Below are 11,166 nucleotides of genomic sequence, written 5' to 3'. Positions count from 1 at the left end.
CCACCCCCCCCCCCCCAAAAAAAACCTCGAGTATTATTATGAGAATTCTTTTTTAAAGGAACGGATCGGGCAAATCTTTTGTAGATGTTTTTTAAATGTAAAAATACAAGTATGTAAAATTGTTAATTTTAAACAATAGTCATTTTAATTGTACTTATAATGTACAATGTGAAAAAAAATTGTGTGAAATTAAAAAAAAATATCAATTTAAAATGCACGTTTACCTCATTCATTGAAGAAAAAAAAAGTACAAAATTAAGAATGTAAAATTGTGGCAGCGTCTCACCCAAAATCAGCTTGGGGTACGTCGGCTCCAGCTCACCCTTGAACCGGGTGAAAGAAAATTCGTGGAAACTAAAGGTACCTTGAATCAAACAAGCAAAACTGAAACAAAAGGCAACTCACACAAATGGTCATGCCCATGCATTTTATTTCTAAATACGTAAACTTAACTGGAAACAATGTGCGGGGAAAAAAAAAGACAAAAAATTGTGAACAAAAAAAATTCTTTCTGACACAGATGAGGATTCATTCGCCCATGTGTCAAATTGCCGCAGTGTAGTGCCAAATACTGCCAAAAACAACTTAGTACCTGTCAGATTAAAAAAAAAAAAAGTTTTTAGTATCAGTGATTGGTATCGGCAGCATCCCCCCCAAAAAAAAAAATCGATGAAGTAATTTCGGAGATGCGAAGATTTCACCCGACAGCGTTGATCCATTATTCCCACCTCGACTTATCAACCTGTTTGTCCCTCACTTCAGAATGCGTCGACGTGGCCGCGGCGTCCATTATGAAGCAGCGGTGTTTGTCCAGCTGATACCGATAAGAGAAGCTCTGTCGGCACGCGTCGCAACCAAATGCCTTCTCGCTCGCGTGCGTCCTCATGTGCATCATCACATTCTTCTGATCGATGAATCTTTTATTGCACACGTGGCAACTGAACGTCTTCCTGCGGAAATGTACGCTCATGTGCAGCTTCAAGTCGTCACCCCGGCTGAAACTTTTCAGGCAACGTGAGCAGGCGAAGGGCTTCTCTCCGCCGCGTGTCGCCGCGCGTCTCTTCAAAGTCGCCTTGTCGCGTTCCGAGCGGTTTCCGTCGCCTTGCGTCGTCACGTGTAACGCGTCCGCGTGCGTTTTCATGTGTATCCTCATGTACTTCCTCAGAGTGAAACCCTTGGCGCAAATCACACAGATGAAAGGCTTCTCGCTCGCATGCGTGGCCTGGTGGTTCTTCATGTCAAACTTTCTGTAGAATCGTTTAGCGCAGAATGAACAGGCAAAATCTTTCTCCCCCGTGTGTATGATCATGTGCCTTTTCAGCGTCTGCTTATAGGCGAACGTTCTCCCGCACTCGGGACAGATGAAGCCGTTTTTGGCGCTTTTAGAGTCCGAAGGTCCTTTGGCATCATCGCTGCGATCCGTCTCGGACAGCGGCGACATCGTGTCGGGCGCGTCTGATGGCGGAGTGAAGTTGTTGTCCGGTGAGTGCGTGTTCGCAGCCGCTTCTCTGTTCTCGTCACTTTGACTGCCCTGAAGCTGTGACGACTGATCTTTGTCTTGCTCGCGCTTTACATGGATGCTGCCGGCCCATGTGAAACAGGCAACATTAGCTTCTTCTTCCCGCCTGTGAAGCTGCTCCCCATTCCGGCTGCTCGACGCTTCTCGCTCTTCCTCTTTAATGTGGGTGGGCTCTTCTGGCTCGTCCTGCTCAACCTCTGCAACCTTTTCTTGACTCTTCATCAACACCTGCTGAATGTCTGCACCACACAAGGGAAGCGCGCATCAATATTACAAAAGATTGGCTCCAGAGATTCTCAAGCGATTAATTAACTAGCGATTAATTAACTAGCGATTAATTAATTAAACTTTTCATTTAAAACAAGCTAAACTCCATAAATAAATCAATATCCCTTTCTGAAACTGTGAACAGCCAAAAAGATGTGCTGAAACAGATACTAAATGACAGTCATGTGTTCCTCAGGCTGCTTCCATTGACAATTAAGTATTTTAATTGTGCATAATGTTAAAGTGGCTTGCAATAATATGAAATCGTTTTTAATATTGAAGATGAAAAGCCTGTGTGACGTTATGAGACAGACAGACTGACGTTGTATTCCCCCCACCCCAAAAAAAGAAGAAAAGCAAAGAAATGTAAAATCGCCAAACCTGCTCTGCGCAGTCGAACCTGAGGATTGAGAAGAGCGTCCATGAGTTGTCGTTGTCGTTCTCTCTCCTCTTTGCTTCGACAAAGTTCCTCCTCGTACTCCGCGATGGTCCTCTCAAACAGTTCAAATATCTCTTCGACGGCCACGTTCAGCCGTTGCGTCACCAACGTTCTCAGGATTCGGACTTTACACATTTTTGTAGGCAGAGCTTACTCGCGTGTTTTGGGTGTTAGTGTTGCTAATCAGCGACAATATTTGGCTCGCGCTAACACAGGGCGGATACCTCGGCGCTCGTATATGACGTCACTTGCATGCGACACGCGGGAACAGGACTACATTTCCTGTGGCAGATATATACATTTCACAGCGAGACCGACGTGTGTAGCAGACACAGTATCTTCTCGTTTTGTAAAACCTCTTTAATTAAGATGAGATACAAAGAAATTGTAAGTGTTTTTCAGTAATTGTTTTTTTAATGTATTTTGTGTGAGGAAAGATAATTGAGTCTAGGACGTCACTTGTGGAAAAGGACTACATTTCCTGTGGCAGATATTTACATTTCACAGCGAGACCGACGTGTGTAGCAGACACAGTATCTTCTCGTTATGTAAAACCTCTTTAATTAAAATGAGATACAAATAAATTGTAGTGTTTTTCAGTAATTGTTTTTTTTTCAAATGTATTTTGTGCGAGGAAAGATAATTGAGTCGAGGCACATATAAAATGAGAGACGCTAAAAGTTCATACAGGTGTTTTTTTTAATTATATGTCAATAGTGGATACATTTTTTTGACAAATTATGTTACAAAAACATTGATGTATAGTTTTCCAACTTCAGCTACTGTCGATGTCGACTTCAGAACATAACATCAATAATTAGTGTCAAACGTGAAACGTAATTCTCCTTAATCAGCGGACAGTAATCCCCGCATATTTGTACTTCAACAGTCACAAATGCACCTATTTGCATTTTATTTCTATGAAAGTTACACCCATCGATTCCCTGCAAAGCTCCTGTCTAATTAGGAATAGGTGTCCACAACGTAGGTTGAAGTGATACATCTTAAACCGAGAGACAAGCTTTGTATGCCGGAAAGGAGCTAAGTTTAGCCTGGGTTGTACCGGTGAGACTTCTATGCATATACAAATGAAATCATTAAGGCCTGACCGATATGGATTTTTTTTTAAATGCAGAAAAAAATAACAGATTATCAATCAATTGGCTGATTAATTTAAACAATATATAATGCATTAAAAAAAATACCCCCAACGCACTAGAATGGGCATTAATTATACGCGGCTGTTCGTTATTCATGCGCCAGCCTGATCCTCATTCCAAACTGTCACTATTCAAATAAACAACTTTCCTTTTCTCGGTTCCCAGATTGCCTTGGGTGGAGTAATGCGTTGAATAAATGAAATTCAAAGGACAATAATCCTTGTCATAGATGTAATTAAGAATACAAGGTTAAAAGGTATGGATTTTTTTTTGTATCATAAACAATGAGACCAGTGTACAATGGATGTAAATAGTTAGAGGACATAAAGATAAAAACAATCACCCATTAGGCCGATTATTCTGGCTGATGTATGAAGAGCCATAAAAGGCCGATTTTAATTGCCCATGCTGGTTAATTAAACGCTAGAAATGTAGCTCAACAGGTTTGGTACATGTGGCATAATTATGGTTTCAACTCTTGACTACAGGCAAATTAGCAGTTGCATTGTGTCCCCGGTTACTGTTGGCCCTCAGTGTGACGTTTAATGTGCACGGTGAGTGTTTCTTGACGGGAGAAACATTTGCTACAAATGGGGCAGACAAAAGGCTTCTCCCCCGTGTGTTGTCTCACGTGTACGCTGAAAGACGAACTGCCGGAGAAACCTTTGCCGCAAACGGTACACATAAATGGTTTCTCCTCGGTGTGTAATCTCATGTGAATCCGCAGCGACGAGTTACAAGACAAACCTTTCGCGCAAATTGGACAGGAATACGGTTTCTGGCCGGTGTGTTTGCTCATGTGGCTCCTCAAGCCAAACTTGTCGCGGAATCCTTTCCCGCAAACCGAACAAGTATAGGGATGCTCGCCCGTGTGGATTCTCATGTGCCTGTTCACGTGATGCTTTAAGGAGAATTTCTTATCGCAAACCGAGCACGCAAAACGTTTTTCTCCCGTGTGCGTGACCATGTGGTTTTTCAAAACGCTTTTGTTCACAAACGTTTTACCGCAGTCGGAGCAGACGAAGAGTTTCCTTTCACCTTTGGAGTTGGAAGCTTCTTTGTTGTTGTCGGTGTCGGAAGAGTGTGACATCAGGTCTTCCGCGTCAGATAATGGCGCCATGATGTTTGTTGGCGAGCAGAGATCTTCGCAGTGTTCTCCGCCGGCTTCTGTCGTCAAGGTTTGACTCGAACCGCCGCCTCTGTTCTCCTCACTTTGATGCCGCGAGGAGTGAGCGTCGTCATCTTCCGTCTTCACACGGACACCGGACAACGTGAACGCGGTGATGTCCGCCTCCGGTATGGGTGGACTCTTCCATACGTCCTCTTCTTCCTCTTCCTCTTTAATGTGGGGGAGCTTTGCTAGCACATCTTCTTCCTCCTCCTCCTCCTCCTCCTCCTCATCCTCTTCTTCATCCTCCTCATCATCTTGACTCTCCACCAACACCTGCTGCACGTCTGCACAACACAAGGAAAGAAGAGCAATGTCTTAGTTAGAGCTGATTTTTTTGTTATTTGGTGTCTAGTCAGGTTGAACGCTTAAGAACTGCAATCCACTTGTTTTCATATGGATTCCTGAAACCATAAGAGTTCAAATGAGACATCTACATACAACATTGTTCGCAATATTGTTGTAATCGGACTTGTGAATTACCGACATGTTGACAATGGACCCTTCGTCACCCGAATCTTTTGTTAATGGATCTATTTTTGTCGTAATGCCGAGTGTAAACAAGCAAGTCAAAATGGTGGCCGTTTCACTGCAATGGCGGACAGGTGTGAACTTCAAATCGGTCAAATCTAAACTAAAAACCACACTGTAGGATTACGTGAGGTGCATTTCAAAACAAACCTGATGCGTGCAGTCCGGTTTGATGGTTGAACATACTGTCGAGAATTTCGCGTTGCCGCACGTTCTCCTCTTTTGTTCGGCAAAGTTCTTCCTCGTACTCGGCGATGGTTCTTTCGAACATTCCGAAAATCTCTTCGACGGCCACGTTAAGTCGCTGCTCCACCAAGGCTCTTAAAATTTTCACTTTACACATTTTGATACACTCGCGGTGGTTCCCTGCTTAGTGACGGCTGCGAAATGTGGCCTCTTTTTCTTTTCTCCGTGTAGGAATACGCCGTTGTGTGGGTTGTGCTGACCCAAAAACGCCCACGTAGACAGTTCCGCCCAAAAAGCCGTTCTGCGCATGCGCACATTAGGCCGCCATCTTTGGGGGATCTACGGTACCCCTCTGGGGATGAAATGCGTCACAATTTGCCGATTGCGATATGAAATTAAAAGAAAAAAACCATTCGGTTTAGAGAAAAGAAAAATAATTCGGTTGCTTTATAATTTTTGTAAGAATTTTCCTAAAAATGATGTGAAATTTCTATGATTATGTCTCATTTCTGTCCAGGCATAACAAACAAAATAACAAAAACGAACCGGAAGAGTGCAACTTGCTAGACAGGGAGAAATAATACTCAAAACGGCACAGAAGTCTTTTCAGGAGGATTTATTCAATGTATGACAAACACAGCTGAGAAATAACCATGAAAAAAAAAACTACAGCTACAGGGCACAAACTGGAAAACAAACATTAAGACAGATAGATAGATAGCTAGCTAGATGGATGGGTTCATCCATTTTCTGAACTCATCAAGGCGTTTGAATGGATGGACATGGCATCCGCGTCGATGATGGCGCACCTGTGCTTCTCCAACTGATACTTGTACGAGAACCTCTGAGCGCACACGTTGCAACCGAAGGCCTTCTCCCCGGTGTGCGTCCTCATATGTATCATCACGTTCTTGTTACTGGAAAACCTTTTGGGACAGAGCGAGCAAGTGAAGGGCTTGACGCCCGTGTGCTTGACCTGCACGTGGAGCTTCATGGCCGACTTGCGAGAGAACGTCTGCGGGCAGATGGAGCAGGTGAACGGTTTCTCGCCCGTGTGCTTGACGCGGATGTGTATCTTCATGTTCGACTTGATGGGGAATCTTTGAGGACAGAAAGAACACGCAAACGGTTTCTCCCCGGTGTGCGTTCGCATGTGGATCTTGATATCGGAGTTTGTGGAGAATCTTTTGGCGCAGACGGCGCAGCTGAAAGGCTTCTCTCCGGTGTGCGTCCTCACGTGTCTGTTCAAAGTTCCCCTGTGGACAAAACATTTGCCACATTCGGAGCAGATGAACTGTTTGTTGTCAGCGTCACCTTTGGGTTTTTTATCAGTGTTCGGAGGTTCTTTTGGGTGGTCGTTGCGATCAGAGTCCGAAGAGAGTAACATCGTGACCTCCATGCCTGGAAACGCAGCAACGTTGCCCGGTTGTGCGGGGTCTCCTTTGGATTCTCTTGTTATTCTGCTGCCTCTGTTCTTCTCTTTTCGACTGTGACGAGGCTGTGAGGACCGACCTTTGCCTTTTTCACTCTTCAGACTGACACCTGTGGGTGCAACCGTGTTGAGATCCTCCTCCAGCACTTGAAGCTGCTCCCGATCTTGACTGCTCCAGACGTCTTTCTTTTCTTCTTTCATGTAGGCGGGGTCTGCTGGCTCCTCTTCTTGACTTTCCACCAGCACCTGCTGCACATCTGTACCATACAAGACACCACGTAGCTTAAGGTTTTTGTTGTTTATTCATAAATATTACCCTGAATGTGGGGTTGATTGACAACAAAGTGTAAAACTAAGAGAATGCACAGAATTGTTGCCACACTAGGAAAAAGGTGAAAAGTGATCATTTTAATCGAGATTAATTTCACAATGACTTCTGTGGTTGGCAAAAAAAAAAATCCTTACGGTTCAAGGCTTTTTTGTCTCTAATGAATCAAAATTATTAACGGCATAATGATGCCGCTCTTCTCTACTAACACACAAAAAAGCAAGCATTAGTGTTTAGATATATGTCACAATTGAACTTTAACCCTCTACGTAGGTGGACGTGCAGGGAGCGAATAATTTAATATATTAGTCAACACACCTGCTTCGTGTGGTGGAACTCGAGGCTTGAGAACAGCGTCCGATGGTTCACATCGTCGTCGCTCCTTTTTCTCTTTGGCTCGACTAAATTCCGCCTCGTACTCGGCTATGGTTCTTTCAAAAAGTTCGAAAATCTCCTCGACGGCCACGTTGAGTCGCTGCTTCACCAACGTTCTCAGCATTTTGACTTTGCACATTTTTACACGGTAGCTTCTAACTGTTAATATTGACTCCTTTTTTTTAATGACAACGACCCACAACGGGACGAAGTTCCGCCAACAAGCCACACTGCGCATGCGTACATTGAGCGCCATCTTTGAAAATTGTACGGCAAGCCCCGCAAGACAAAAAGACCAAAAACAAACACGTTTGGCTATTAGTCGAAAGGATGCTAATATATTCTTTAACTTTAATAATAATTATGAAGAAATAAGTCACTTTGACTTTTGTGCGCCCCACAATTTACTGAAATAGAAAGATAACTTTGTTGAAGAAAACGGCCAACCTAGAGACTATCTATCTATATTCGTCATTTAATAAGATAAGAGTAATGTTCTCAAGAACGCCTGATATTTGTAGGACTAAAGTCATGTTAAAGTTGTCTATTTTTAATAAGTAAATTGTCATTTTACGAGAATAAAATAATATTTAAAAAATTTCAGTTTAGCTCATCAGCATGAGATCTTAAGAGTTATTTGGGTCCATTTATGTGAAATAACACCAAGCCTTGTAAAAGTATCATTCGAAATAAATTACATTTTCTTCTCCAAAATATACAGCATAAAAAAAAAATATCGCCTTTATTAAAAATAGAGATACCTTTTACTTGACGGTATACTTTATTTACATAATAGCAACACTTTAAAGTTCTTAAATTCTCATGTTAGTCTCTTGAAATGAGAAGTGTTGTGAAGCTATCAATGATTGTCTATTTGTGTCTTTAAACTATGAATGTTGGCAATCATAAGTATTTCACAAAGAGCGGAAGTCGCCGTATATCACCCTTCAAATACAAAACGTTCATTTCAATGCTTGTGTGCGACGTCAAAAGGATTTCTTAAGGTCCCGAAGCTTCACGCGTCATCCGCTCCTTGTGCGTCCTCATGTGCCTCTCCAACTCCGCTTTGGTTTTGAAGCGTTTGGGACACAGCAGGCAGGCAAAGGGTTTCTCCCCGCTGTGTCTCCTCATGTGCAAGGTCATGTACTTCTTCGTGGCGAAGCCTTTGTTGCAGACGGGACAGGCGAAGGGCCTTTCGTCCGTGTGCTTCATGAGCATGTGGGTCTTCATGTCCCACTTTCTAGAGAAGACTTTGAGGCAGACGGAGCAGCTGAACTGTTTCTCCCCGGTGTGCGTTTTCAGGTGGCGAATGAAGTGAAACTTGCGGTGGAAGGTTTTGGTGCACTGTAAGCAGCGATGACGCTTTGGGTCGACATCTTTGGGGTCATCGCGCGTCTTCGGGGGTTCTTTGGCGCCCGCCTCGGGAGATTGCTCCGTTGCCTCGACATTGGTGAATTCTTGCAAGTCGGCTTCCGTGATTGGGTCTTGACCGGAGGTGTCGGACGAGTGTTCTCTCGTGTGCAATAAGAGCGATGCCAAACTGGAGCAGATCTTCCTACAAACCGTGCAAATGAAATGCTTCTCCTCGGAGTGTTTTTTCAGGTGCTTGATCAAGCTGGGCCGGTAACGGAAGCGCATGGTGCAAATGGAGCAGGGGAAGGGTTTCTCCCCCGTGTGCACCATCATGTGCTTGATCATTTCCGAATTGTCCCGGAATCTCTTGATGCAAACGGGGCAAGCGAAATGTTTCTCCCCGGTGTGCGTTCGCAAGTGCCGGTTCATGTTGCCCTTATGCACGAACGATTTGCCGCACTCAAAACACATGAACAATTTCCCGAATTTGTTGTTGCTCTGCGGCTTTTTTTTCGCGGGCCCGTCTCCTCCTCGCGAATTGCCGTCTGCCGGACGACTCGTTCCCTCCCCCGTGTGCGTCGTGACGTGCAACGCGAGGCATTTCCTGCTGGAGAAGCTCTTTTTACAAATGTCGCAAGTGAAGGGTTTAACGGCGATGTGCGTTCTCGTGTGCATGATCAGTTTGTACTTGTCGGCAAAGCCTTTGGAGCACACCGAGCAGGAGAAAGGATTCTCCCCTGTGTGGATTTTCAGGTGGCTCTGCATATGATGCTTCAAGGAGAATCTCTTGTCGCAATAGGAACAAGCGAAGGGTCTCTCTCCGGGGTGTGTGATCATGTGGTTTTTCAAGCTGCCCTTGTGGCCGAACGTCTTCCCGCACTTCGGGCACTTAAAGTCGTCGTTGTCGTCGTTATTGTGACGTTTCGTACGTCTTCTCAACTTCTTCTTAGCCTTCGCTGGTTTGGCGGCAGCGTCGCGTTCGGCGTCAGATGACGTCGCCTCGTCCATATCGGACACCGGAGCAAATGGGTCGGTGCTCGCGGGCTCCGGTGCATTTTGACTGCGTACGACGCCATCTTCGCTCTTCACGGGGTCGGCGCTCACCGGCAATGTGTTGATGGCGGCTTCCTCCTGATTGCACCATTCGTCCAGTTCTTCCTTTTTAATGCAGGGAGGCTCCGTTGGCTCCGCCTGCTGCTGCTGCTGCTCCTGCTTAGAGTCACAAGGAACCTCCGCTCGACTCTCCACCAACACCTGCTGGATGTCTGCGAGACAAAAGGGCCAACTTTCAGATGAAGTTATGATTTCACACTCTGAGTGGCCCTCGATTCATTTTTGAAAATGAAAACGTTGATTGTAGCAGAGCGGTTTTAAGATGTAGTAACAGTGGTTTGCCAATTAACAATATCGGATCGATTATAAACACGTGTGAGTTGAAATGTCTCCCCGTCAACAAACCTGCAGGGGGCAGTCCAGCTTGATGATGCTTGCAAACATTCTCGAGCAGCTCACGTTGTCGCTCGTTCTCCTCTTTGGTACGACAAAGTTCATCTTCGTACTCCGCGACGGCACTCTCGACGAGTCCGAAGATCTCTTCGACGGCCACATTTAGCCGCTGTTTCACTAACTCTCTCAGGATTCCGACTTTACACATTCTGGCAGGAAAAACTCGTGGTGCTGCCGTGTTGTACGTCGCTACGTTGTCTGTGTTCAGCTAAAGTGATAATTTGGGAAAGTCGGCTTCGACTATTTCAATCTTAACAAAGATTATTTGATACGACGTCTCCGGTAAAATCCGACCATTTAAGTGGGATACGAAACAAAAAGTAAAAATGTTACGTTGGCTCCCGGAACGGCGGTGACCCAATCTGCATCAGGAAGTAGCTGACAAGCCACACTGCGCATGCGTATAATAGCGTCTTTATGAACGATATCGACGGTGTCCCGTTATGGACAAAATTATCGAAAGGAGATTTCGGCTTTAATTGACGTAATACTTGTTAGGATGAATTTGGAGAACTAATATATTAATAATGTAGATCTAATACAGAACAGCACACTGGAACAATGTCAGCTTCTTCTTACTTTTTCTTTTCTGATTGATATAAAAATGATTTAGTAGATATAAACACATAACGGGGTAGGACTAGATAAGTTTTTTACTTCATCCTACTCCCTTGAACATAATAACTGTGTTGAATGAAGACTTTCTTTTTAATTTTTTTATCAACCTTATTTTCTGTCAAACTATTACTGTATATGTTTTATGTTCAATAAACAATAAAACAAACAACAGTTTTCCTTGCATGGTTGTTCGGCCGCCATTTGACGACAGGTAACACGGAGACGCCATCCCCTGGAAATGTTTGTTTTTGCACATATCAGAAACGCTTATTTGTATAATAATG

At 44.2% G+C, this 11,166-nt stretch overlaps 5 protein-coding genes across 5 annotated transcripts in view; 1 reads left to right on the top strand and 4 right to left on the bottom strand.

Moving 5' to 3' along the window:
- The window catches only part of sh3rf1 (SH3 domain containing ring finger 1), a 160,163-nt gene that overhangs the window by 100,326 nt on the left and 48,671 nt on the right, over positions 1-11,166 (top strand). The gene's annotated exons all lie outside the window — the stretch shown is intronic.
- Positions 400-2,479, bottom strand: LOC127605890 (zinc finger protein 260-like). Its single transcript, XM_052073750.1, has 2 exons — positions 2,168-2,479; positions 400-1,758 (listed from the first exon to the last, which is right to left on the bottom strand). The coding sequence occupies exons 1-2, from the start codon at positions 2,358-2,360 to the stop codon at positions 719-721; spliced, it is 1,233 nt and encodes a 410-aa protein (XP_051929710.1). The 5' UTR covers positions 2,361-2,479; the 3' UTR covers positions 400-718.
- LOC127605891 (zinc finger protein OZF-like) lies at positions 2,907-5,567 on the bottom strand. Its single transcript, XM_052073752.1, has 2 exons — positions 5,235-5,567; positions 2,907-4,840 (listed from the first exon to the last, which is right to left on the bottom strand). The coding sequence occupies exons 1-2, from the start codon at positions 5,425-5,427 to the stop codon at positions 3,903-3,905; spliced, it is 1,131 nt and encodes a 376-aa protein (XP_051929712.1). The 5' UTR covers positions 5,428-5,567; the 3' UTR covers positions 2,907-3,902.
- Positions 5,871-8,028, bottom strand: LOC127605887 (zinc finger protein 558-like). Its single transcript, XM_052073747.1, has 2 exons — positions 7,349-8,028; positions 5,871-6,959 (listed from the first exon to the last, which is right to left on the bottom strand). The coding sequence occupies exons 1-2, from the start codon at positions 7,659-7,661 to the stop codon at positions 6,010-6,012; spliced, it is 1,263 nt and encodes a 420-aa protein (XP_051929707.1). The 5' UTR covers positions 7,662-8,028; the 3' UTR covers positions 5,871-6,009.
- Positions 8,158-10,665, bottom strand: LOC127605880 (gastrula zinc finger protein XlCGF57.1-like). Its single transcript, XM_052073735.1, has 2 exons — positions 10,217-10,665; positions 8,158-10,023 (listed from the first exon to the last, which is right to left on the bottom strand). Exons 1-2 carry the CDS (start codon positions 10,410-10,412, stop codon positions 8,405-8,407), a joined length of 1,815 nt encoding a protein of 604 aa, XP_051929695.1. The 5' UTR covers positions 10,413-10,665; the 3' UTR covers positions 8,158-8,404.

Source organism: Hippocampus zosterae, chromosome 8 (genome assembly GCF_025434085.1).
Source record: "Hippocampus zosterae strain Florida chromosome 8, ASM2543408v3, whole genome shotgun sequence".
Taxonomy (NCBI): Eukaryota; Metazoa; Chordata; class Actinopteri; order Syngnathiformes; family Syngnathidae; genus Hippocampus; species Hippocampus zosterae.
Note: the sequence above shows the minus strand (reverse complement) of the source record. Positions and strands in the feature narration are given on the sequence as shown.